Here is a 27,747-nt window from a genome sequence, read left to right on the forward strand (position 1 = left end):
AGCAAACAAGCGGCGCTATGCCATCACCCAACATGGCGTGTACAACTTCAAACACTTCCGCTCCCAACCGGAAAAACACTTGAATATGCCCTCAACCAACATGGCGGAAGGAATGATAGGATCCAAATGGGGCGCTGCCAGTAGACAAGATGGCGGAAAGGGCTTCGAGAACATCCGGTGTGGGACCGGAAGTGGGTCGGGAAGCGGGAAGGGGCTCTGAGGGGGAAGGCGGGGCCGCCATGTCTGATACCTGGAGCTCCATTCAGGCCCATAAGAAACAATTGGATTCGCTGAGGGAGCGGCTGCAGAGGAGGAGGAAGCAGGACCCGCTCGGTAAGGGGAATTTTGGGGTAAAATCGAGGGATTTTGGGGTCTGGGAGGGGATGGTTGTGGGAAAAGTAGGGGATTTTGGGGTGAATTTGAGAGATTTTGGGGCTTGGGGAACCTGAGAGTAATCTGAGGTGATTGGGGTTGTTATGAGGGATTTTGGGGTGAAATTGTGCGATTTTGGGGTGAATTTGAGGGATTTTGGGGTGAAATCATGTGATTTTGGGGATTTTTGAGGTATTTTGTGAGGTTCTGAGGGGATTTAAGGGAAAAACGAGGTATTTTGGGGTGAATTTGAGGGATTTTGGGGCTTGGGGAGCCTGAGGGGAATCTGAGGTAATTGGGGTTGTTATGAGGGATTTTGGGGTGAAATCGTGTGATTTTGGGGTGAATTTGAGGGATTTTGGGGTGAAATTGTGTGATTTTGGGGATTTTTGAGGTATTTTGTGAGGTTCTGAGGGGATTTAAGGGAAAAGTGAGGTATTTTGGGGTGAATTTGAGGGATTTTGGGGCTCGGGGAACCTGAGGGGAATCTGAGGTAATTGGGGCGGTTATGAGGGATTTTGGGGTGAATTTGAGGGATTTTGGGTTGAAATTGTTCTATTTTGGGGTGAAATCGTGTGATTTGGGGGATTTTTGAGGTATTTAGGGGGTTCTTAGGGGGATTTAAGGGAAAAGTGAGGGTGAATTTGGGGGGTTTTGGGGTGAATTTGAGGGATTTTGGGGCTTGGGGAACCTGAGGGGAATCTGAGGTAATTGGGGTTGTTATGAGGGATTTTGGGGTGAATTTGAGGGATTTTGGGGATTTTTGAGGTATTTAGAAGGATCCTGAGGGGATTTGGGGGGAAAAATGAGGTATTTTGGGGTGAATTTGAGGGATTTTGGGGCTTGGGGAGCCTGAGGGGAATCTGAGGTAATTGGGGCGGTTATGAGGGATTTGGGGTTGAATTTGAGGGATTTTGGGGTGAATTTGAGGGATTTGGGGGATTTTTGAGGTATTTTGTGGGGTTCTGAGGGGATTTGGGGGGAAAAGTGAGGTATTTTGAGGTAAATTTAAGGGATTTTGGGGTGAATTGAGGGATTTTGGGGCTTGGGGAACCTGAGGGGAATCTGAGGTAATTGGGGTTGTTATGAGGGATTTTGGGGTGAAATCGTGTGATTTTGGGGTGAATTTGAGGGATTTTGGGGTGAAATTGTGTGATTTTGGGGATTTTTGAGGTATTTAGAGGGGGTTCTGAGGGGATTTTGGGGGAAAAGTGAGGTATTTTGAGGTGAATTTGAGGGATTTTGGGGCTTGGGGAACCTGAGAGGAATTTGAGGTAATTGGGGTTGTTATGAGGGATTTTGGGATGAAATTGTGTGATTTTGGGGTGAATTTGAGGGATTTTGGGGTGAAATTGAGGGATTTTGGGGATTTTTGAGGTATTTAGGGGGGTTCTGAGGGGATTTAAGGGAAAAGTGAGGTATTTTGGGGTGAATTTGAGGGTTTTTGGGGTCTGGGGTGTTATGGAGGAGCCTGAGGGGGATCTGAGGTAATTGATGCGGTTATGAGGGATTTTGGGGTGAAAATGTGCGGTTTTGGGGTGAATTTGAGGGATTTTGGGGAGAATTTGAGGGATTTTGGGGTGAAATCGTGTGATTTTGGGGATTTTTGAGGTATTTTGTGAGGTTCTGATGGGATTTAAGGGAAAAACGAGGTATTTTGGGGTGAATTTGAGGGATTTGGGGGCTTGGGGAACCTGAGAGGAATTTGAGGTAATTGGGGTTGTTATGAGGGATTTTGGGGTGAAATCGTGTGATTTTGGGGTGAATTTGAGGGATTTTGGGGTGAAATCGTGTGATTTTGGGGATTTTTGAGGTATTTAGGGGGAGTTCTGAGGGGATTAGGGGGAAAAGTGAGGTATTTTGGGGTGAATTTGAGGGTTTTTGGGGTCTGGGGTGTTATGGAGGAGGCTGAGGGGGATCTGAGGTAATTGACGCGGTTATGAGGGATTTTGGGTTGAAATTGTGTGAATTTGGGGTGAAATTGTGTGATTTTGGGGATTTTTGAAGTATTTAGGGGGGTTCTGAGGGGATTTGGTGGGAAAAATGAGGGATTTTGGTGTGAATTTGAGGAATTTTGGGATCTGGGGTGTTATGGAGGAGCCTGAGGGGGAATCTGAGGTAATTGGGGTCATTATGAGGGATTTTGGGGTGAAATTGTGCGATTTTGGGTTGAATTTGAGGGATTTTGGGGAGGTTTGTGGCATTGGGGGTCACCCTGTATATTTTTGGCTGTCGATTCCACATTTTGGGGTCAGATTCTTGGATTTTGGGGTCAGAATCCCACATTTTGGGTCACCCTGTATATTTTGGGGTTGGAATCCCACATTTTGGGGTCAGAATCCCACATTTTGGGTTCCCCTGTATATTTTTTGCTGGAGATCCCACATTTTGGGGTCAGAATCCAATAATTTGGGGTCAGAACCCCACATTTTAGGGTCAGAATCACACATTTTGGGGTAGGAATCCCACATTTTTGGCCACCCTGTGTATTTTGGGGTCAGAATCTCACATTTTGGGGTCAGAATCCCACATTTTGGGTCACCCTGTATATTTTTGGCTGTTGATTGCACATTTTGGGGTCGGAATCTCACATTTTGTGGTCAGAATCCCACATTTTAGGGTCAGAATCACGCATTTTGGGGTAGGAATCCCACATTTTGGGTCACCCTGTATATTTTGGGGTCGGAATCCCACATTCTGGGGTCAGAATCCCACATTTTGGGGTCAGAATCTCACCTTTTGGTTCCCTCTGTATACTTATCATCCTATATTTTGGCATCAGGAACCTTATATATGGGGGTCGGGGGGATGGAATTAGGGTTAGGGTCCCTTTAATTTCATACTCACCTGACCTCCCCCCCATCTCCCCCCACCCCAGACCCCCGTCACACCGACCCCTCTCAACCCCCCCCTCCCCTCCCCACCCACCCTCCTCCATTCCACCCTTCCAGCTCTGTAGGAAGTTCCATCTCAACCCCTGGGGGGGTCGCGGGGGTCTCTACCACCCCATCTACGGATGAAGGGGGTCCGGAATTGACCCCAGACCCAGCTTTAGAACGTCGATTGCTGCTTCACCTCGCCGATGTCGCCCTCACTTTACCCACCGATGCCGGAGCGATACGGGGGGCTATCGATACGGTGAGTTGGGGGGCAATTCCTTCTTTAACAGCCCCCCTCATTCCAGCCCCATAATAAAGTGGGAGGGGGATGGGAATAGTGGGAGACCACCCCATTGTACCCACTAAAATGATGGGGGTCTCATAAGGAATTGAGAGACCCCCTATAATGGTGGGGGTCTCGTAATGAATGGAGACACCCCTTCAGGGTCACCAAGAAAGACCCAAATTGAACCAAATTGACTGAAATCTCTCCATGAAAGGCCCAAATTGACAAAATCTCACCAAGAAGGGCAAAATTGACCCAAATCTCTCCAGGAAAGACCGAAATTGACCCAAGTTGACCCAAATCTCTCCAAGACCAAAATTGACCCAAATTGACCCAAATCTCTCCAAGAAGGGCAAAATTGACCCAAATCTCTCCAGGAAAGACCGAAATTGACCCAAATCTCTCTAAGAAAGGCAAAATTGACCCAAGTTGACCCAAATCTCACCAAGAAGAGCCCAGTTTGACCCACGTTGACCCAAATCTGTCCAAGAAAGACACAAATTGACCCAAGTTGACCCAAATCTCTCCAAGAAGGGCCCGAATAGGCCCAAATTGACACAAATCTCTCCAAGAAAGACCAAAATTGACCCAAATCTCTCCAAGAAAGACCAAAATTGACCCAAGTTGACCCAAATCTCTCCAAGAAGGGCCCGAATCGGCCCAAATTGATCCAAATCCCTATGCGAAAGGCCCAAATTGACCGAAATCTCTCTAAGACCAAAACTGACCCAAATGGACCCAAATCTTTTCAAGAAAGACCGAAATTGACATAAGTTGACCCAAATCTCTCCAAGAAGGGCCCGAATAGGCCCAAATTGACCCAAATCTCTCCAAGAAAGACCAAAATTGACCCAAATTGACCCAAATCTCTCCAAGAAGGGCAAAATTGACCCAAATCTCTCCAGGAAAGACCAAAATTGACCCAAATCTCTCCAAGAAAGACCAAAATTGACCCAAATCTCTACAAAAGGCCCAGATTGACCCAAATCTCTCCAAGAAAGACCAAAGTTGACCCAAGTTGACCCAAATCTCTCCGAGAAGGGCCTGAATCAGCCCAAATTGACCCAAATCCTTCCATAAAAGCCCCAAACGAACCCAAATCTCTCAAATACCAAAAAAATACCCAAATGACCCCAAAAATACCTTTTTTCACCCCAAAAAAAAGCCCGAGACTCCGGCGACGCACAACATGGTGGAAAGCCTCCTCCAGAAGTTCGCGGCCCAGGAGCTGATTGAAGTACGTCGCGGCCTATTGGCCGAAGGCCCCACCATCGTCACCTACGCCGACCACTCCAAGTTGGCGGCCATGACAGGCTCCGAACGAGGCCGCGACATGGAGGCCGAAGTCGGCGGGAGGAAGAGGAGAGCGGAACAGGAAGTGAGCGGCGGGGTAGGAGGAAACGGACAGGAAGTGGGGAAGGAAGTGGTGAAGAAATGGCGGAAACAAGCGTCCGATGTGGATCTGGAGATTGAGAGTTTGCTCAGCCAGCAGTCCACCAAGGAGCAGCAGAGCAAAAAAGTGAGGTTTTTGACCCAAAAATGTGGGTCTGGGTGAGGAAATGGGGTGATTTTGGGAAAAAATTGGGGTTTTTGGGGAAAAAAAGAGGTGTTTTTTAGGACAAAATGGGTCCGCCGTGATGGTGGGCCTCCATTGGGTGTTTCTGCACTCCAAAATGGATCGAATGATGGGGTAAAAATGAAGGATTTTGGTAAAAGTCTCTTAGTAGCGTTGGGGACAGCGAAGAGTTGGGGTTCTCGTGGTTCTGCCAAGAAAATTTGGGTGAAAATCAAGGATTTTGGTAAAAGTCTCTTAGTAGCGTTGGGGACAGCAAAGAGTTGAGGTTCTTGTGGTTCTATCAAGAAAATTTGGGTGAAAATCAAGGATTTTGGTAAAAATCTGTTGTCAGTAGGGTTGGGGATGATGAAGAGTTGGGTCGGTCATGATTCTATCGAGAAAAATGGGGTAATAATCAAGGATTTCGGTAAAAATCTCTTAGTAGGATTGGGGACGCAAAAAAAATTGGGTTTCTTTTCGTTTTACCAAGAAAAATGGGGTAAAAATGAAGGATTTTGGTAAAAATCTCTTAGTAGGGTTGAGGACACCAAAGAGTTGGGGTTGTTCTGGTTCTATCAAGAAAAATGGGGTAAAAATGGAGCAAAACAGGAAATGTGCGGCGGGGTAGGAGGAAACGGACAGGAAGTGGGGAAGGAAGTGGTGAAGAAATGGCGGAAACAAGCGTCCGATGTGGATCTGGAGATTGAGAGTTTGCTCAGCCAGCAGTCCACCAAGGAGCAGCAGAGCAAAAAAGTGAGGTTTTTGACCCAAAAATGTGGGTCGAAAAAATTGGGGTTTTGGGGGAAAAAATGGGGTTTTTGGGGAAAAAAGAGGCGTTTTTTAGGACAAAATGGGTCCGCCATGATGGTGGGCCTCCATTGGGTGTTTCTGCACTCCAAAATGGATCGAATGATGGGGTAAAAATGAAGGATTTTGGTAAAAGTCTCTTAGTAGGGTTGGGGACGACGAGGAGTTGGGGTTCTCGTGGTTCTGTCAAGAAAATTTGGGTGAAAATCAAGGATTTTGGTAAAAATCTGTTGTCAGTAGGGTTGGGGATGATGAAGAGTTGGGTCAGTCATGATTCTATCGAGAAAAATGGGGTAAAAATCAAGGATTTTGGTAAAAATCTCTTAGTAGGATTGGGGACGCAAAAAAAATTGGGTTTCTTTTCGTTTTACCAAGAAAAATGGGGTAAAAATGAAGGATTTTGGTAAAAATCTCTTAATAGGGTTGAGGACAGCGAAGAGTTCGGGTTTTTGTGGTTCTATCAAGAAAAATGGGGTAAAAATGGAGCAAAACAGGAAATGTGCGGCGGGGTAGGAGGAAACGGACAGGAAGTGGGGAAGGAAGTGGGGAAGAAATGGCGGAAACAAGCGTCCGATGTGGATCTGGAGATTGAGAGTTTGCTCAGCCAGCAGTCCACCAAGGAGCAGCAGAGCAAAAAAGTGAGGTTTTCGACCCAAAAATGTGGGTTGAAAAAATTGGGGTTTTGGGGGAAAAAATGGGGTTTTTGGGGAAAAAAAGAGGTGTTTTTTAGGACAAAATGGGTCCGCCATGATGGTGGGCCTCCATTGGGTGTTTCTGCACTCCAAAATGGATCGAATGATGGGGTAAAAATGAAGGATTTTGGTAAAAGTGTCTTAGTAGTGTTGGGGACGATGAGGAGTTGGGGTTCTCGTGGTTCTACCAAGAAAATTTGGGTGAAAATCAAGGATTTTGGTAAAAATCTGTTGTCGGTAGGGTTGAGGACACCAAAGAGTTGGGTTGGTCATGATTCTATCGAGAAAAATGGGGTAAAAATCAAGGATTTTGGTAAAAGTCTCTTAGTAGGGTTGGAGACGGCAAAGAGTTGGGGTTTTTGTGGTTCCGCCAAGAAAATTTGGGTGAAAATCAAGGATTTTGGTAAAAATCTGTTGTCGGTAGGGTTGAGGACACCAAAGAGTTGGGTCGGTCATGATTCTATCGAGAAAAATGGGGTAATAATCAAGGATTTTGGTAAAAATCTCTTAATGGAGTTGAGTACACCAAAGAGTTGGGTTGGTCATGATTCTACCAGGAAAAACTGGGTAAAAATCAAGGATTTTGGTAAAAATCTCTTAATAGGGTTGTGGACACCAAAGAGTTGGTGTTGTCATAGTTCTATCAAGAAAAATGGGGTAGAAATCAAGGATTTTGGTAAAAATCTTGTAGTAGGGTTGGGGACAGCGAAGAGTTGGGGTTGTTCTGGTTCTACCAGGAAAAATGGGGTAAAAATCACATATTTTGGTAAAAATCTTTTGTCAGTAGTGTTGGGGGCACCAAAGGGTTGGGGTTGTCATGGTTCTATCATGAAAAATGGGATAAAAATCAAGGATTTTGGTAAAAATCTCTTAATAGGTTTGTTGACACCAAAGAGTGGCGTCGGTGATGATTCCACCACCAAAAACAAAGCCGAAAAGCCCCAAATTCTGCCCAAAACACTTCATTACCAAACTCAACTCACCCAAAGTCCCAAAATCGTCCGGATTCAACCCAAATTTGATCCCTAGGTAAGCCAGGAGATCCTGGAGCTGCTGAACACCACCACGGCCAAGGAGCAATCCATCGTGGAGAAGTTCCGCTCGCGGGGTCGGGCCCAGGTCCAGGAATTCTGCGACCACGGAACCAAAGAGGAATGCATCAAAGCCACCGGAGCCGACCGGCCCTGCAGGAAGTTGCATTTCCGGTGAGATTTTAACCCAAAATCGGCTTTTTTTGCCCCAAAAACGTTAACGGCTCAAAAAAATTATATCAACCCCTACCAAAATACCACCTTTTATTTTTGGTTCTTTTTTTTCTTCTTTTTCCTGTTTCCGTCTTTTTTTTCTTCTTTTTTCTTCTTCCTTTCTTCTTTTTCTCTTTTTCTGAGTTTTTTGCCCCAAAAACATTACGACTCAAAATATATATATATAACACCCACCAAAATACCTCCTTTTTTGGCTTTTTTTTTTGGTTCTTCTTTTTCCCTTTTTCTTCATTTTTACTTCTTTTTCCTTCCCCCCCTTTTTTTTTCTTCTTTTTTCTTCATCCTTTGTTCTTCTTTTTCTCTTTTTTCTGCCTTTTTCACCCCAAAAATGTTACGTCTGAAAAAAAAAAACCATAAACCCCCCACCAAAATACCTCCTTTATTTTTTGCTGTTCTTTCTTTCTTCATTTTCCTTCTTTCTTCTTTTTCCCTTTTTCCTTTTCTCTTCCTTTTTCTTCTTTTTTCTCCCTTTTTCTTCCTTTTTCTTCTTTTTTCTCCCGTTTTCTTCTTTTTTTTTCCTGTTTTTCTTGCCTTTTTTCCTTCCTTTTTTCCCTTTTTCCTTCCTTTTTTCCCTTTTTCCTTCCTTTTTTCCCTTTTTCCTTCCTTTTTTCCCCCTTTTCTTCCTTTTTTCCCCTTTTTCTTCCTTTTTTCCCCTTTTTCTTCCTTTTTTCCCCTTTTTCTTCCTTTTTCCCTTTTTTCTTCCTTTTTCCCTTTTTTCTTCCTTTTTTCCCTTTTTTCTTCCTTTTTTCCCTTTTTTCTTCCTTTTTTCCCTTTTTTCTTCCTTTTTTCCCTTTCCTTTTTTTTTTAACTTTCATTTTTTCAATTGTTTTTTTTTCTTTCATTTTTTTCCCTTGTTTTCTTCCTTTTCTCCCTTTTTTCTTCCTTTTTTCCCTTCCTTCTTTTTAAACTTTCATTTTTTCAATTGTTTTTTTTTCTTTCATTTTTTTTCCCTTGTTTTCTTCCTTTTTTCCCTTTTTCCTTCCTTTTTTCCTTTTTTTCCCTTCCTTTTTTTTAACTTCCATTTTTTCAATTGTGTTTTTTCTTTCTTTCATTTTTTTCCCTTGTTTTCTTCCTTTTTTCCCTTTTTTCTTTTTTCCCTTCCTTCTTTTTAACTTTCATTTTTTCAATTGTTTTTTTTTTCTTTCATTTTTTTCCTTGTTTTCTTCCTTTTTTCCTTTTTTTCCCTTCTTTTTTTTTTAACTCTCATTTTTTAAATTGTTTTTTTCTTTCATTTTTTTCCCTTTTCTTCCTTTTTTCCCTTTTTTCTTCTTTTTTTCCTTTTTTTTCCTTTTTTTCCCTTCCTTTTTTTTTTAACTTTCATTTTTTAAATTATTTTTTTCCTTTTTTTCCTTTTTTTTTCTTTTTTTTCCTTTTTTTTCCTTTTTTTCCCTTTCCAAAAACCAGTCGCATCATCAACAAACACACGGACGAATCTTTGGGCGACTGCTCCTTCCTCAACACCTGCTTCCACATGGACACCTGTAAATACGTCCACTACGAGATCGACGCCTGTTCCGAGACCCCCGCCGAGACCACCGCCCCACCGGGTCGAGAACACGGACCGGAACTACCCAGGTCACAACCCGACGCCGGCGCCGACCGACTCTTCCCACCCCAGGTAATGGTAGGACTCCATTATAGGGGGACGTTCCTCGCACCAAGATGGCGGGTTCCATCATGGCCGACCTCGCGTTGGGGTTGGAGGACTCGTTTGGGTGGGTTTTGGGGTAGGACTCCATTATAGGGGGACGTTCCTCGCACCAAGATGGCGGGTTCCATCATGGCCGACCTCACGTTGGGGTTGGAGGACTCGTTTGGGTGGGTTTTGGGGTAGGACTCCATTATAGGGGGATGTTCCTCGCACCAAGATGGCGGGTTCCATCACGGCCGACCTTACGCTGGGGTTGGAGGACTCGTTTGGGTGGGTTTTGGGGTAGGACTCCATTATAGGGGGATGATCCTCGCACCAAGATGGCGGGTTCCATCATGGCCGACCTCACGTTGGGGTTGGAGGACTCGTTTGGGTGGGTTTTGGGGTAGGGGATGATCCTCGCACCAAGATGGCGGGTTCCATCATGGCCGACCTCACGTTGGGGGTTGGAGGACTCGTTTGGGTGGGTTTTGGGGTAGGACTCCATTATAGGGGGACGTTCCTCTCACCAAGATGGCGGGTTCCATCATGGCCGACCTCACGCTGGGATTGGAGGACTCGTTTGGGTGGGTTTTGGGGTAGGACTCCATTATAGGGGGATGATCCTCGCACCAAGATGGCGGGTTCCATCATGGCCGACCTCACGCTGGGGTTGGAGGACTCGTTTGGGTGGGTTTTGGGGTAGGACTCCATTATAGGGGGATGATCCTCGCACCAAGATGGCGGGTTCCATCATGGCCGACCTCGCGTTGGGGTTGGAGGACTCGTTTGGGGTGAAATGTTGAACTTTCTGCTATGGTGGAGCTCCGTTGGGGTGTTTTTTACCCCAAAATGGATCCGCCATGATGGTGGGCCTCCATTGCGACGTCCTTCACCCCATATAGGATCTACCACCCCATTACGATGTCCTTCACCCCATATAGGATCTACCACCCCCAAAATGGATCCGCCATGACGGTGGACCTCCATTGGGACGTCCACCCCAAATACGACCCCAAATCCGACCCCATGGACCTCCACTGGGACGTCCATCACCCCATATAGGATCCGCCATGATGGTGGGCCTCCATTGCGACGTCCTTCACCCCATATAGGATCTACCACCCCATTAAGACATCCTTCACCCCATATAGGATCTACCACCCCAAAAATGGATCCGCCATGATGGTGGACCTCCGTTAAGACGTCCATCACCCCATATAGGATCCGCCATGACGGTGGGCCTCCATTAAGACATCCTTCACCCCATATAGGATCTACCACCCCATATAGGATCCGCCATGATGGTGGACCTCCATTGCGACATCCTTCACCCCATATAGGATCTACCACCCCATTAAGACGTCCTTCACCCCATATAGGATCTACCACCCCAAAATGGATCCGCCATGATGGTGGACCTCCATTGCGACGTCCTTCACCCCATATAGGATCCGCCATGACGGTGGGCCTCCATTGCGACGTCCTTCACCCCATATAGGATCTACCACTCCATTAAGACGTCCTTCACCCTATATAGGATCTACCACCCCCAAAATGGATCCGCCATGATGGTGGACCTCCATTACGACATCCTTCACCCTATATAGGATCTACCACCCCATATAGGATCCGCCATGATGGTGGACCTCCATTAAGACGTCCTTCACTCCATATAGGATCCGCCATGACGGTGGACCTCCATAGGGACGTCCTTCACCCCATATAGGATCTACCACCCCCAAAATGGATCCGCCATGACGGTGGGCCTCCATTGCGACGTCCTTCACCCTATATAGGATCTACCACCCCATATAGGATCCGCCATGATGGTGGACCTCCATTAAGACGTCCTTCACTCCATATAGGATCCGCCATGATGGTGGGCCTCCATTGGGACATCCTTCACCCCATATAGGATCTGCCACCCCAAAAATGGATCTGCCATGATGGTGGACCTCCATTGCGACATCCTTCACCCCATATAGGATCTACCACCCCAAAATGGTTCCGCCATGATGGTGGACCTCCATTGGGACGTCCTTCACCCCATATAGGATCTACCACCCCATTGCGACGTCCTTCACCCCATATAGGATCTACCACCCCATTGCGACGTCCTTCACCCCATATAGGATCTACCACCCCCCATATAGGATCCGCCATGACGGTGGACCTCCATTGCGACGTCCTTCACCCCATATAGGATCTACTACCCCCCATATAGGATCCGCCATGACGGTGGGCCTCCATTGCGACGTCCTTCACCCCATATAGGATCCGCCATGACGGTGGACCTCCATTGCGACGTCCTTCACCCCATATAGGATCTACCACCCCCAAAATGGATCCGCCATGATGGTGGACCTCCATTGCGACGTCCTTCACCCCATATAGGATCCGCCATGCCGGTAGACCTCCATTGCGACGTCCTTCACCCCATATAGGATCTACCACCCCATTGCGACGTCCTTCACCCCATATAGGATCTACCACCCCCCATATAGGATCCGCCATGATGGTGGACCTCCATTGCGACGTCCTTCACCCCATATAGGATCTACCACCCCATATAGGATCCGCCATGATGGTGGACCTCCATTGGGACATCCTTCACCCCATATAGGATCTACCACCCCATTAAGACGTCCTTCACCCCATATAGGATCCGCCATGACAGTGGGCCTCCATTGCGACGTCCTTCACCCCATATAGGATCCGCCATGATGGTGGGCCTCCATTGCGACGTCCATCACCCCATATAGGATCCGCCATGATGGTGGACCTCCATTGGGACGTCCACCCCAAACCCGACCCCAAATCCGACCCCATGGACCTCCATTAAGACATCCTTCACCCCATATAGGATCCGCCATGATGGTGGACCTCCATTGCGACGTCCTTCACCCTATATAGGATCTACCACCCCATATAGGATCCGCCATGATGGTGGACCTCCATTGCGACGTCCTTCACCCCATATAGGATCCGCCATGACGGTGGGCCTCCATTGCGACGTCCACCCCAAATCCGACCCCATGGACCTCCATTGGGACATCCATCACCCCATATAGGATCCGCCATGACGGTGGACCTCCATTGCGACGTCCTTCACCCCATATAGGATCTACCACCCCAAAATGGATCCGCCATGATGGTAGACCTCCATTGCGACGTCCTTCACCCCATATAGGATCTACCTCCCATATAGGATCCGCCATGATGGTGGACCTCCATTGGGACGTCCATCACCCCATATAGGATCCGCCATGATGGTGGACCTCCATTGGGATGTCCTTCACCCCATATAGGATCTACCACCCCATTAAGACGTCCTTCACCCCACATAGGATCTACCACCCCCCAAATGGATCCGCCATGATGGTGGGCCTCCATTAAGACGTCCTTCACCCCATATAGGATCCGCCATGATGGTGGACCTCCATTGTGACGTCCTTCACCCCATATAGGATCCGCCATGATGGTGGGCCTCCATTGCGACGTCCACCCCAAACCCGACCCCAAATCCGACCCCATGGACCTCCATTGGGACGTCCATCACCCCATATAGGATCCGCCATGACGGTGGGCCTCCATTATGACGTCCTTCACCCCATATAGGATCTACTACCCCCCATATAGGATCCGCCATGACGGTGGACCTCCATTGGGACCTCCTTCACCCCATATAGGATCTACCACCCCATTACGACATCCTTCACCCCATATAGGATCTACCACCCCCCATATAGGATCCGCCATGATGGTAGACCTCCATTGCGACGTCCTTCACCCCATATAGGATCTACCACCCCATTGCGACGTCCTTCACCCCATATAGGATCCGCCATGACGGTGGGCCTCCATTGCTACATCCACCCCAAACCCGACCCCAAACCCGACCCCATAACTTCCCGTTCCCCGTTGTACAGTGGATCTGCTGCGACATCCGCTACCTGGACGTGAGCATCCTGGGTAAGTTTGCGGTGGTGATGGCCGACCCCCCGTGGGACATTCACATGGAGCTGCCCTACGGCACCTTGACCGACGACGAGATGAGGCGGCTCAACATCCCCGTCCTACAAGACGAGGGATTCCTCTTCCTATGGGTCACGGGAAGGTCAGGACGACGCCATCTTGGCACCCTCCTTGGGGTTCCCATTGGTTGGCCCCCTCTTGGTCCTTGGTCCCCATTGGTTGGCCCTTCATGGTCCTCCTTGGGTTCCCATTGGTTGGCCCCTCTTGGTCCTCCTTGATCCCTGTTGGTTGTCCCTTCATGGTCCTCCTTGATCCCCATTGGTTGTCCCCTCTTGGTCCTACTTGGGTTCTCATTGGTTGTCCCCTCTTGGTCCTTGGTCCCCATTGGTTGTCCCTTCATGGTCCTCATTGGTCCCCATTGGTTGTCCCTTCATGGTCCTCATTGGTCCCCATTGGTTGTCCCCTCTTGGTCCTACTTGGGTTCTCATTGGTTGTCCCCTCTTGGTCCTACTTGGGTTCTCATTGGTTGTCCCCTCTTGGTCCTTAGTCCCCATTGGTTGTCCCTTCATGGTCCTCCTTGGGTTCCCATTGGTTGGCCCCTCTTGGTCCTCCTGGTCCCCATTGGTTGTTCCTTCATTGTCCCCCCACCCCACATCCCAATGTCCCCCTATATCTCCTCATAACCCTATATCCCCCCATAACCCACCCCACATCCCAATGTCCCCCTATATCCCCCCATAACCACCCCCATAACCCACCCCACATCCCAGTGTCCCCCTATATCCCCCCATAACCACCCCCATAGCCCCCCATATCCCATTGTCCCCCTATATCCCCCCATAACCCACCCCACATCCCAATGTCCCCCCATATCCCCCCCCCATAACCCTATATCCCCCCATAACCACCCCCATAGCCCCCTATATCCCATGTCCCCCTATATCCCCCCATAACCCACCTCACATCCCAGTGTCCCCCTATATCCCCCCATAACCACCCCCATAACCCCACATATCCCTATATACCCCCATATCCCCCCATAACCCACCCCACATCCCAATGTCCCCCTATATCTCCCCATAACTACCCCCCAATGTCTTTACAGAGCCATGGAGTTGGGCCGGGAATGCCTGAACCTATGGGGGTAAGTCACCCCATAGCCACCCCATATCCATCCCATATCCACCCCATTGTCACCCCATAGCCGCCCATAGTCACCCTATATCCATCCCCCATTGTCACCCAATTATCACCCCATTGTCCACCCCATAGCCACCCCATAGCCACCCCATAGTCCACCCCATATCCATCCCATATCCACCCCATAGTCACTCCATTATCACCCCATAGTCACCCCATTGTTCACCCCATATCCACCCCATAGTCACCTCATATCTAACCCATAGTCCGCCCCATATCACCCCATAGCCACCCCATATCCGCCCCATAGTCACCCTATATCCACCCCATTATCACCCCATATCTGCCCCATATCACCCCATAGCCACCCCATTATTACCCCATATCCGCCCCATATCACCCCATATTCACCCCATATCACCCCATAGCCACCCCATATCCACCCCATTATCACCCCATATCTGCCCCATATCACCCCATATCCGCCCCATATCCACCCCATTATCACCCCATATCCGCCCCATATCCACCCCATATCCACCCCATAGTCACCCTATATCCACCCCATATCCACCCCATTGCCACCCCATATCACCCCATTATCACCCCATATCCGCCCCATATCACCCCATATCCACCCCATTATCACCCCATATCTGCCCCATATCACCCCATATCCACCCCATTATTACCCCATATCCGCCCCATAATCACCCCATATCCACCCCATATCCACCCCATAGTCACGTTGCCACCCCATTATCACCCCACTGTATCCCTATTGTCCACCCTATATCCACCCCACTATCACCCCATATCCGCCCTATATCCGCCCCATATCCACCCTATATCCACCCCATATCTGCCCCATATCCACCCCATATCCACATCATAGTCACCACATTGCCACGTTGCCACTCCATTATCACCCCATTGTAACCCTATTGTCCACCCTATATCCACCCCATATCCGCCCCATATCCACCCCATATCCACCCCATAGTCACCCCATATCAGCCCCATAGTCACCCCATATCCGCCCCATATCACCCCATATCCACCCCATATCTACCCCATTATCACCCCATATCCGCCCCATATCCGCCCCATAGTCACCCCATATCCGCCCCATATCACCCCATATCCACCCCATATCCGCCCCATAGTCACCCTATATCCACCCCATATCCACCCCATAGCTGCCCCATATCCACCCCATATCTACCCCATTATCACCCCATATCCTCCCCATATCCACCCCATTATTACCCCATATCCGCCCCATAATCACCCCATATCCACCCCATAGCTGCCCCATATCCACCCCATATCTACCCCATTATCACCCCCATATCACCCCATATCCGCCCCATATCCGCCCCATATCCGCCCCATAGGTACGAGCGTGTGGACGAGATCATCTGGGTGAAGACCAACCAGCTGCAGCGCATCATCCGCACGGGACGGACGGGACATTGGCTGAACCACGGCAAGGAGCATTGTCTGGTATGGGGCCACCCCATAGAAACCCTATAACCACCCTATAACCACCCTATGGGGCTGACCCTTATAATGACCCTATAGGGCTGACCCCATAGAAAACCCTATAACGATCCTATGGGGCTGACCCCATAGAAAACCCTATAACGATCCTATGGGGCTGACCCCATAGAAAACCCTATAACAACCCTATGGGGCTGACCCCATAGAAAACCCTGTAACGATCCTATGGGGCTGACCCCATAGAAAACCCTATAACGATCCTATGGGGCTGACCCCATAGAAAACCCTATAACGATCCTATGGGGCTGACCCCATAGAAAACCCCATAGAAACCCTATAACCACCCTATATCATCAACCAGCACTGCCTGGTATGGGGTCACCCCATAGAAAACCCCATAGAAAACCCTATAACCACCCTAAATCACCAACCAGCACTGCCTGGTATGGGGCCACCCCATAGGAAACCCCATAGAAACCCTATAACCACCCTATGGGTCCGACCCCATAGGAAACCCTATAACGATCCTATGGGGCTGACCCCATAGAAAACCCTATAACGATCCTATGGGGCTGACCCCATAGAAAACCCTATAACCACCCTATGGGGCTGACCCCATAGAAAACCCTATAACCACCCTATGGGGCTGACCCCATAGAAAACCCTATAACGATCCTATGGGGCTGACCCCATAGAAAACCCTATAACAACCCTATGGGGCTGACCCCATTTTCCCTTCTTTTCACTCCAAAAAACCCCAAAGTGACCCCAAAAAGCCCCAAAATGGCCCCAAATCCCCCATGAGACGACTCAAAATCCCCTAAAATCACCCCAAAAACCCCATTTCCTCCCCAAAAAACCCCATTTTCCCTTTTCACCCCCAAAAACCCCAAAGTGACCCCAAAAAACCCCAAAATGGCCCCAAATGACCCCAAAACACAGATACCCCAAAATGGCCCTAAAGTGACCCCAAAAAGCCCTAAAATGGCCCCAAAATAACCCTAAAAAGCCCCAAAATGAACCCAAAAAACAGATACCCCAAAAGCCCCAAAGTAACCCCAAAAATAACCCCAAAATCCCCCCTCAACCCCCTAGATGACCCAAAATCCCCTAAAACCACCCCAAAATGGCCCCAAATCCCCCTCAGATGACCCAAAATCCCCTAAAACCACCCCAAAAAAACCCATTTCCTCCCCAAAAAACCCCATTTTCCCTTCTTTTCACCCCAAAAAACCCCAAAGTGACCCCAGAAAGCCCCAAAATGGCCCCAAAAGACCCAAAAACACAGATACCCCAAAATGACCCCAAAATGCCCCAAAATGGCTCCCAAATGACCCTAAAAAGCCCCAAAATGACCCCAAAAAACCCCAAAACGACCCCAAAAAACCCCAAAACATAGATACCCCAAAAGCCTCAAAATAACCCCAAAATAACCCCCAAAGTCCCCACTCAACCCCCTAGATGACCCAAAATCCCCTAAAACCACCCCAAAAAACCCCATTTCCTCCCCAAAAAAACCCATTTTCCCTTCTTTTCACCCCAAAAAACCCCAGTGACCCCAAAATGACCCCAAAATGCCCCAAAATGGCTCCCAAATGACCCTAAAAAGCCCCAAAATGACCCCAAAAATCCCCAAAACGACCCCAAAAAACCCCAAAACACAGATACCCCAAAAGCCTCAAAATAACCCCAAAATCCCCTAAAACAGCCCCAAATCCCCCTCCCCCCCCTCAGATGACCCAAAATCCCCTAAAATCACCCCAAAAAACCCCATTTACCCAAAATCCCCTAAAATCCCCCCAAAAAACCCCATTTTCCTCCCCAAAAAACCCCATTTTCCCTTCTTTTCACCCCAAAAAACCCCAGTGACCCCAAAAAACCCCAAAATGGCCCCAAATGACCCCAAAACACAGATACCCCAAAATGACCCCAAAATGCCCCAAAATGGCTCCCAAATGACCCTAAAAAGCCCCAAAATGACCCCAAAAAACCCCAAAACGACCCCAAAAAACCCCAAAACACAGATACCCCAAAAGCCCCAAAATAACCCCAAAATCCCCTAAAACAGCCCCAAATCCCCCTCCCCCCCCCTCAGATGACCCAAAATCCCCTAAAATCCCCCCAAAAAACCCCATTTCCTCCCCAAAAAACTCCATTTTCCCTTCTTTTCACCCCAAAAAACCCCAAAGTGACCCCAAAAAGCCCCAAAATGGCCCCAAATGACCCCAAAACACAGATACCCCAAAATGGCCCTAAAGTGACCCAAAAAAGCCCTAAAATGGCCCCAAAATAACCCTAAAAAGCCCCAAAATGAACCCAAAAAACAGATACCCCAAAAGCCCCAAAATAACCCCAAAATAACCCCCAAAATCCCCCCTCAACCCCCTAGATGACCCAAAATCCCCTAAAACCACCCCAAAATGGCCCCAAATCCCCCCTCAGATGACCCAAAATCCCCTAAAATCACCCCAAAAAACCCCATTTTCCTCCCCAAAAAACCCCATTTTCCCTTCTTTTCACCCCAAAAAACCCCAGTGACCCCAAAAAACCCCAAAATAGCCCCAAATGACCCTAAAAGGCCCCAAAATGACCCCAAAAATCCCCAAAATGACCCCAAAAAACCCCAAAACATAGATACCCCAAAAGCCCCAAAATAACCCCCAAAATCCCCCCTCCCCCCCTGAGACGACCCTAAATCCTCTAAAATCACCCCAAAATGGCCCCAAATCCCCCCTCAGAAGACCCAAAATCCCCTAAAATCACCCCAAAAAAACCCATTTCCTCCCCAAAAAACCCCATTTTCCCTTTTCACCCCAAAAAACCCCAAAGTGACCCCAAAAAACCCCAAAATTGCCCCAAATGACCCTAAAAGGCCCCAAAATGACCCTAAAAAGCCCCAAAATGACCCCAAAATACCCCAAAACACAGATACCCCAAAAGCTCTAAAATCACCCCAAAATGGCCCCAAATCCCCCATCAGACGACCCAAAATCCCCTAAAATCACCCCAAAAAACCCCATTTACCCAAAATCCCCTATAATGACCCCAAAATGCCCCAAAAAGGCTCCCAAATGACCCTAAAAGGCCCCAAAATGACCCTAAAAAGCCCAAAATCCCCCAAAATGACCCCAAAATGCCCCAAAATAGCCCCAAATGACCCTAAAAGGCCCCAAAATGGCCCTAAAAAGCCCCAAAATGGCCCCAAAAGACCCCAAAACACAGATACCCCAAAAGCCTCAAAATAACCCCAAAATAACCCCCAAAATCCCCCCTCAACCCCCTAGATGACCCAAAATCCCCTAAAACCACCCCAAAAAACCCCATTTTCCCCCCAAAAAAACCCATTTTCCCTTCTTTTCACCCCAAAAACCAGGTTGGCGTTAAGGGCAACCCTCAAGGCTTCAACCGCGGCCTGGATTGCGACGTCATCGTAGCCGAGGTCAGCCCCAAATCTCCCTTTTTTCACCCCAAAAATCAACACCCACCAGGACTTAATAAATCTCAAACCGACCCCAAAATCGCCTTTTTTCACCCCAAAATAGGTTCGTTCCACCAGCCATAAACCTGATGAAATCTATGGGATGATCGAACGCCTTTCGCCCGGAACCCGTAAAATCGAACTCTTCGGTCGACCCCATAACGTCCAACCGAATTGGTGTGAATTCTTCCATTTTTAGGTCTTTTCCAAACTACCTATTTTTGTTATTTTGACCCGTTTTTGCCTTTTTTTACCCCAAAAAAGGATCACTTTAGGAAACCAATTGGACGGGATTCATCTCTTGGACCCCGACGTCGTGGCGCAATTTAAACAACATTACCCGGATGGAATCATCTCAAAACCCAAAAACATGTAAATTTTAACACCCGTTTTGGGGCCGTTTACCCAAAAATGATCATTTTTACCCCTGATGATCCAAAAAACCTCAATTTCCAGATGGTTTTTTGGGTTAAAAACACCCAAAAATGGCTCGTTTCGTGACGAGTCAAAACTTTCTTCTATTTTTTGTTTCGCTCTATTTATTGTTGTTTTTTTTAATGGAAATGACCCAAAATTGCTCATTTTTTGGTCATTTTTTTCCAAAAATGAACATTTTTCCCCCCGATGATCCAAAAAACCTCCATTTCCAGTTGGTTTTTTGGGTTAAAAACACCCAAAAATGGCTCGTTTCGTGACGAGGCAAAACTTACTGTTTTTCTTCTATTTTTGTTGTTTTTATAGAAATGACCCAAAATTGCTCATTTTTTTGTCTTTTTTTTTCCAAAAATGTTCAAAATTGATCATTTTTCCCCCCGATGATCCAAAAAACCTCCGTTTCCAGTTGGTTTTTTGGGTTAAAAACACCCAAAAATGGCTCGTTTCGTGACGAGTCAAAACTTTCTTCTATTTTTTGTTTCACTCTATTTATTGTTGGTTTTTTAAATAGAAATGACCCAAAATTGCTCATTTTTTTGTCCTTTTTTTGTCAAAAATGAACATTTTTCCCCCGATGACCCAAAAAACCTCCGTTTCCAGTTGGTTTTTTGGGTTGAAAACACACTGAATTGGTGTGAATTCTTTCATTTTTAGGTCTTTTCCAAACTACCTATTTTTGTTATTTTGACCCGTTTTTGCCTTTTTTTACCCCAAAAAAGGATCACTTTAGGAAACCAATTGGATGGGATTCATCTCTTGGACCCCGACGTCGTGGCGCAATTTAAACAACATTACCCGGATGGAATCATCTCAAAACCCAAAAACATGTAAATTTTAACACCCGTTTTGGGGCCGTTTACCCAAAAATGATCATTTTTACCCCGATGATCCCAAAAACCTCCGTTTCCAGTTGGTTTTTTGGGTTGAAAACACCCAAAAATGGCTCGTTTCGTGACGAGGCAAAACTTCTTTTTTCTTCTTAGTTTCGCTCTATTTTTTGTTGTTTTTTTTATAGAAATGACCCAAAATTGCTCATTTTTTGGTCATTTTTTTTCAAAAATGAACATTTTTTACCCCCGATGATCCTAAAAACCTCCATTTCCAGTTGGTTTTTTGGGTTGAAAACACACTGAATTGGTGTGAATTCTTTCATTTTTAGGTCTGTTTTCAAAACTACCTATTTTTGTTATTTTGACCCGTTTTTGCCTTTTTTTACCCCAAAAAAGGATCACTTTAGGAAACCAATTGGACGGGATTCATCTCTTGGACCCCGACGTCGTGGCGCAATTTAAACAACATTACCCGGATGGAATCATCTCAAAACCCAAAAACATGTAAATTTTAACACCCGTTTTGGGGCCATTTACCCAAAAATGATCATTTTTACCCCTGATGATCCAAAAAACCTCAATTTCCAGATGGTTTTTTGGGTTAAAAACACCCAAAAATGGATCATTTTAACGAGGCAAAACTTATTTTTTCTTCTTAGTTTCGCTCTATTTTTTGTGTTTTTTTTCATAGAAATGACCCAAAATTGCTCATTTTTTGGTCATTTTTTTCCAAAAATGATCATTTTTTACCCCCGATGATCCTAAAAACCTCCATTTCCAGTTGGTTTTTTGGGTTGAAAACACCCAAAAATGGCTCGTTTCGTGATGAGGCAAAACTTATTTTTTCTTCTATTTTTTGTTTCGCTCTATTTTTTGTTGTTTTTTTTTAATAGAAATGACCCAAAATTGCTCATTTTTTGGTCATTTTTTTCCAAAAATGAACATTTTTTACCCCCGATGATCCAAAAAACCTCCGTTTCCAGTTGGTTTTTTGGGTTAAAAACACCCAAAAATGGCTCGTTTCAACGAGGCAAAACTTCTTTTTTCTTCTTAGTTTCGCTCTATTTTTTTGTTGTATTTTTTTATAGAAATGACCCAAAATTGCTCATTTTTTGGTCATTTTTTGTCAAAAATGAACATTTTTCCTCCCCGATGATCCAAAAAACCTCCGTTTCCAGTTGGTTTTTTGGGTTGAAAACACCCAAAAATGGCTCATTTCAACAAGGCAAAACTTCTTTTTTCTTCGTCTCACCCGATTTTTTGTTGGTTTTTTTTATAGAAATGACCCAAAATTGCTCATTTTTTTGGTCGTTTTTTCCAAAAATGATCATTTTTCACCTCGATGATCCAAAAAACCTCCATTTCCAGTTGGTTTTTTGGGTTAAAAACACCCAAAAATGGCTCGTTTCGTGACGAGTCAAAACTTTCTTCTATTTTTGGTTTCGCTCTATTTGTTGTTGTTTTTTTTAATAGAAATGACCCAAAATTGCTCATTTTTTGGTCATTTTTTTTCAAAAATGATCATTTTTCCCCCCGATGATCCAAAAAACCTCAATTTCCAGTGGGTTTTTTGGGTTAAAAACACCCAAAAATGGCTCATTTCGTGACGAGGCAAAACTACTTCTATTTTTTGTTTCGCTCTATTTTTTGTTGGTTTTTTTAATAGAAATGACCCAAAATTGCTCATTTTTTTGTCATTTTTTAATAGAAATGGCCCAAATTTGCCCCAAAAATGAAACGATGGGGGGAAGGGGAGGGGGGAAATAAGTGAATTTTGGGGTGAATTTGGGGTTATTTGACGAAAACCACATTGTTGTTGGCGTTGCGGGCGGCCAACCAGGCCAGGAAGACGTCCCTGAAATGAGATTTTTGGGTTAAATTCCTGCTTTTTTGGGTCTGTTCTTCATTCTACGATTCTACATTCAAGTTTGGGGTTGTTTAAGGGGTTTCCAAGGGAAATTTTGGGTTAAATTCCTGCGTTATTGGGTCTGTTCTTCATTTGATGGATCTACATTCAAGTATGGGGGAATTTATGGGGTTTCCAAGGGGAATTTTGGGTTAAATTCCTGCGTTTTTGGATCTATTCTTCATTCTTATGGATCTGCATTCGAGATTAGGGTCTTTTGGGGGGTTTCCAAGGGAAATTTTGGGTTAAATTCCTGCATTTTTGGGTCTGTTCTTCATTCTGTGGGTCTACATTCAAGACTGGGGTTGTTTATGGGGTTTCCAAGGGGAATTTTGGGTTAAATTCCTGCGTTTTTGGGTCTGTTCTTCATTCTACGTTTCTACATTCAAGTATGGGGGAATTTATAGGGTTTCCAAGGGAAATTTTGGGTTAAATTCCTGCGTTTTTGGGTCTGTTCTTCATTCTACGATTCTACATTCAAGTTTGGGGTTGTTTAAGGGGTTTCCAAGGGAAAATTTGGGTGAAATTCCTGCGTTTTTGGGTCTGTTCTTCATTCTACAATTCTACATTCAAGTATGGGGGAATTTATGGGGTTTCCAAGGGGAATTTTGGGTTAAATTCCTGCGTTATTGGGTCTGTTCTTCATTTAATGGATCTACACTCAAGTTTGGGGTTGTTTATGGGGTTTCCAATGGGAATTTTGGGTTAAATTCCGCTGTTTTTGGGTCTGTTCTTTATTCTACGATTCTACATTCAAGTTTGGGGTTGTTTAAGGGGTTTCCAAGGGAAATTTTGGGTGAAATTCCTTGATTTTGGGGTTTTTTCTTCGTTTTATGGGTCTACATTCAAGTTTGGGGGCATTTATGGGGTTTCCAAGGGGAATTTTGGGTTAAATTCCGCCGTTTTTGGGTCTGTTCTTCATTTGATGGATCTACATTCAAGTATGGGGGAATTTATGGGGTTTCCAAGGGAAATTTTGGGTTAAATTCCGCCGTTTTGGGGTCTGTTCTTTATTCTACGATTCTACATTTAAGTTTAGGGTTGTTTAAGGGGTTTCCAAGGGAAAATTTGGGTGAAATTCCTGTGTTTTGGGGTCTGTTCTTCATTCTACGATTCTACATTCAAGTATGGGGGAATTTATGGGGTTTCCAAGGGAAATTTTGGGTTAAATTCCTGCATTTTTGGGTCTGTTCTTCATTCTATGGGTCTACATTCAAGACTGGGGTTGTTTATGGGGTTTCCAACGGGAATTTTGGGTTAAATTCCGCCGTTTTTGGGTCTGTTCTTCATTCTATGGGTCTACATTCGAGATTGGGGTCATTTAAGGGGTTTCCAAGGGGAATTTTGGGTTAAATTCCTGCGTTTTTGGGTCTGTTCTTCATTTGATGGATCTACATTCAAGTATGGGGGAATTTATGGGGTTTCCAAGGGAAATTTTGTGTTAAATTCCTGCGTTTTCGGGTCTGTTCTTCATTTGATGGATCTACATTCAACTATGGGGGAATTTATGGTGATTTGGGGGGTTTCTGAGGGAAAATTTGGGTTAAATTCCTGCGTTTTTGGGTCTGTTCTTCGTTTGATGGATCTACATTCAAGTATGGGGGAATTTATGGTGATTTGGGGGGTTTCTGAGGGAAAATTTGGGTTAAATTCCTGCGTTTTTGGGTCTGTTCTTCGTTTGATGGATCTACATTCAAGTATGGGGGAATTTATGGGATTTCCAAGGGAAATAATTCCCCCTTTCCCCCCCATAACCCCCCCAAATCCCATCCCCAGACCCCAAAACCCCCAATTTCACCCCAAAGACCCCTCCCCATTTCACCCCCAAATGACCCCAAGATCCCCATAGCCCCTCCCCACCCCCCCAGACCCCAAAACCCCCCTTTTTTACCCCAAACCCCCCATGTTATCTCACCGGCAGTACCTTATCCACCTTCCCATCCCTCCCACCTCCCGACCCCCCCCCTTCTCACCCCAAATCCCCCCATTTTCCCCCCAAATCCCCCTCCCCAAACCCCCCCAGACCCCATTTCCCCCCCCAGACCCCAAAATTGCCCTTTTTCACCCCAAAACCCCATGTTATCTCACCGGCAGTGCCTGACGACGCACTCGCTGCTGCAGTACTCGCTGTCCCACTCGCTGTTCTCAATGGGAGCCCTCTCACAGCCCACCCGGACACAACGAGGTCGGGGGGATTCCGGGGGGGCCGGGGGGGATTCGGCCACTAATTCCACCGCCACCTGAATCCCCCCCCCCCCCAATATTAAGTATATGAGTTGTTCTGGGGGGGCTTCACCCCCATTTTAGGGGGGTTTTGGGTTGTTTATGCCATTTGTAAAGGCTTAACCCCATTTTTTGGGGGGGTTTTTTGGGGTCATTATCCCCATTTTTGGGATTGGTTCCCCCCCCATATCCCCTTCTATCCCCCCTACCCCCTTATACCCCCCCCCAAAACCCCCTTATACCCCCCATACCCCCTTCTAACCCCCCCATACCCCCCACAAAACCCTATTATACCCCCATACCCCCCTTTAGCCCCCTTCTATCCCTCCCCAAGCCCCCCCATATCCCCTCCATATCCCCCCATACCCCCTTAAAACCCCCTTATACCCCTTCTAACCCCCCATACCCCCCTTTTACGCCCATACCCTCTCCAAAACCCCCTTACACCCCCTTCTGCCCCCCACACCCCATTTCTAACCCCCTTACACCCCCTTTTACCCCCCTCTACCCCCATCTAAACCCCCATATCCCCTTCTATCCCCCCTTACCAACCCTTCTAATCCCCCATACCCCCTCAAAACCCCCTTATACCCCTTCTAACCCCCCATATCCCCTTCTATCCCCCCATATTCCCTTCTACCCCCCACAAAACCCCATTATACTCCCTCATACCCCCTTATATTCTTTTACCCCCCCATACCTTCTTCTAAGCCCCCCATACCCCCTCAAAACCCCCTTATACCCCCTTATAACCCCCCCATACCCCCTTATACCCCCCTCTACCCCCATCTAACCCCACATACCCCATTCTAACCCCCCAAAACACCCCATACCCCCTTCAAGCCCCCCATACCCCCTCAAAACCCCCTTATACCCCTTATAACCCCCCTATACCCCCTTATACCCCCCTCTACCCCCATCTAACCCCACATACCCCATTCTAACCCCCCCAAAACACCCCATACCCCCTTCTAAGCCCCCATACCCCCTCAAAACCCCCTTATACCCCTTCTAAGCCCCCCCATACCCCTTTTACCCCCCTCTACCCCCATATCCCCTTATATCCCCCATACCCCCCATCTAACCCCTCCAAAACCCCATTATGCCCCCCATCTAACCCCCCATACCCCCTTCTACCCCTTTATATTCTCTTTCTCCCCCCCTTACCCCCTTTCTAACCCCCCCATATCCCCTTCTATCCCCCCTTTACCCCCCATATACACCTTCTAACCCCCCCATACCCCCCAAAACCCCCCCATACCCCCTCAAAACCCCTTATACCCCTTCTAACCCCCCCATACCCCCTTCTATCCCCCTTTACCCCACATACCCCCTTCTAACCCCCCCATATCCCCTTCTATCCCCCCTTTACCCCCCATATACACCTTCTAACCCCCCCATACCCCCCAAAACCCCCCCATACCCCCTCAAAACCCCCTTATACCCCTTCTAACCCCCCATACCCCTTCTATCCCCCCTTTACCCCACATACCCCCTTCTAATTCCCCCATATCCCCTTCTATCCCCCCATTACCCCCCATATATGCCTTCTAACCCCCCCATACCCCCCCAAAACCCCCTTATACCCCCTCTTATCCCCCCCATACCCCCTTCTATCCCCCCCATACCCCCTCAAAACCCCCCCATACCCCCCCAAAACCCCTTATACCCCTTCTAAGCCCCCCATACCCCTCAAAATCCCCTTATACTCCCTTCTAATCCCCCATATCCCCTTCTATCCCCCCCATACCCCCTTCTAACCCCCCATACCTCCTTTTACCCCCATACCCCCTCAAAACCCCCATATACCCCTTCTAACCCCCCCATACCCCCCCAAAACCCCCTTATACCCCTTCTAAGCCCCTCCATACCCTCTTCTAACTCCCCCATACCCCCTCAAAGCCCCCTTATACCCGCTTTATCCCCCCCATACCCCCTTATACCCCCCATATAAACCCCCATATCCCCTTCTAAGCCCCCCATACCCCCTCAAAACCCCCTTATACCCCCTTCTAACCCCCCATATCCCCTTCTATCCCCCCCATATCCCCCCAAAACCCCCTTATACCCCCTCTTATCCCCCCCATACCCCCTTATATCCCCCATACCCCCCTTCTATCCCCCCTTTACCCCCCATATACGCCTTCTAACCCCCCCATACCCCCCCATACCCCCTCAAAACCCCCTTATACCCCTTCTAACCCCCCCATATCCCCTTCTATCCCCCCATAACCCCTCAAAACCCCCTTATACCCCCTCTTATCCCCCCCATACCCCCTTCTAACCCCCCCATACCCCCTTCAAAGCCCCCCATACCCCCTCAAAACCCCCTTCTAACCCCCCATACCTCCCCATCTAACCCCCCATATCCCCTTCTATCCCCCCCATATCCCCTTCTATCCCCCCCATACTCCCCATCTAACCCCCCCATATCCCCTTCTATCCCCCCTTTACTCCCCATATCCCCTCACAACCCCCTTATACCCCCTCTTATCCCCCCCATACCCCCTTATAGCCCCCCATAACCCCCCCCCCAATTCCTCCTTACCTCAGCCACCACGTCTCCCCCGATGACCTCCACTCCATCCCCTGGGGGCGCCGCCCCCTCGGCTCCACTTCCATCATCCCCCCCCGAGACCCCCGAGACCCCAACCCGGACCCCCCCATCCTCTTCCTCTTCCTCCTCCTCCTCCTCTTCTTCCTCCGGGTTCCCTTCTAGGGACAACGTTTGGATCTGGATGGGGGGGGGCACGATTTTGATCTGTAAC

The 27,747-nt window shown here is 47.4% G+C and overlaps 2 protein-coding genes across 2 annotated transcripts; one reads left to right on the forward strand and one right to left on the reverse strand.

The window, feature by feature from the left end:
- Positions 1 to 218: 218 nt before the first annotated feature.
- Positions 219 to 22,729, forward strand: METTL3 (methyltransferase 3, N6-adenosine-methyltransferase complex catalytic subunit). Its single transcript, XM_085534458.1, has 11 exons — positions 219 to 333; positions 3,251 to 3,510; positions 4,703 to 5,056; positions 7,621 to 7,796; positions 9,261 to 9,474; positions 13,419 to 13,606; positions 14,570 to 14,608; positions 16,002 to 16,110; positions 19,481 to 19,546; positions 19,650 to 19,762; positions 19,850 to 22,729. The coding sequence occupies exons 1-11, from the start codon at positions 240 to 242 to the stop codon at positions 19,959 to 19,961; spliced, it is 1,725 nt and encodes a 574-aa protein (XP_085390584.1). The 5' UTR covers positions 219 to 239; the 3' UTR covers positions 19,962 to 22,729.
- On the reverse strand, positions 20,375 to 27,743 carry LOC146751504 (TOX high mobility group box family member 4-like; the record flags this gene model as incomplete). The annotated part of the gene is made up of 3 exons (XM_085534446.1): positions 20,375 to 22,705; positions 24,845 to 24,996; positions 27,528 to 27,743. Coding segments are annotated over 3 exons (432 nt in total), but the record flags the coding sequence as incomplete, so codon positions are not given.
- Positions 27,744 to 27,747: the final 4 nt, after the last annotated feature.

The sequence above is a fragment of the Coturnix japonica genome, unplaced genomic scaffold (assembly GCF_054131305.1).
Source record: "Coturnix japonica strain WE unplaced genomic scaffold, WE-NBRP24 Scf083, whole genome shotgun sequence".
NCBI classification, from domain to species: Eukaryota; Metazoa; Chordata; class Aves; order Galliformes; family Phasianidae; genus Coturnix; species Coturnix japonica.

What these genes read in the sequence shown, in the direction of transcription:
- METTL3 (XM_085534458.1), top strand. Translation starts at nt 240, where the DNA reads ATGTCTGATACCTGGAGCTCCATTCAGGCCCATAAGAAACAATTGGAT. An exon ending in TACGGGGGGCTATCGATACG is followed by an intron (nt 3,511 to 4,702) that starts GTGAGTTGGGGG and finishes CCCAAAAAAAAG; the next exon opens with CCCGAGACTCCGGCGACGCA. An exon ending in TGCAGGAAGTTGCATTTCCG is followed by an intron (nt 7,797 to 9,260) that starts GTGAGATTTTAA and finishes TCCAAAAACCAG; the next exon opens with TCGCATCATCAACAAACACA.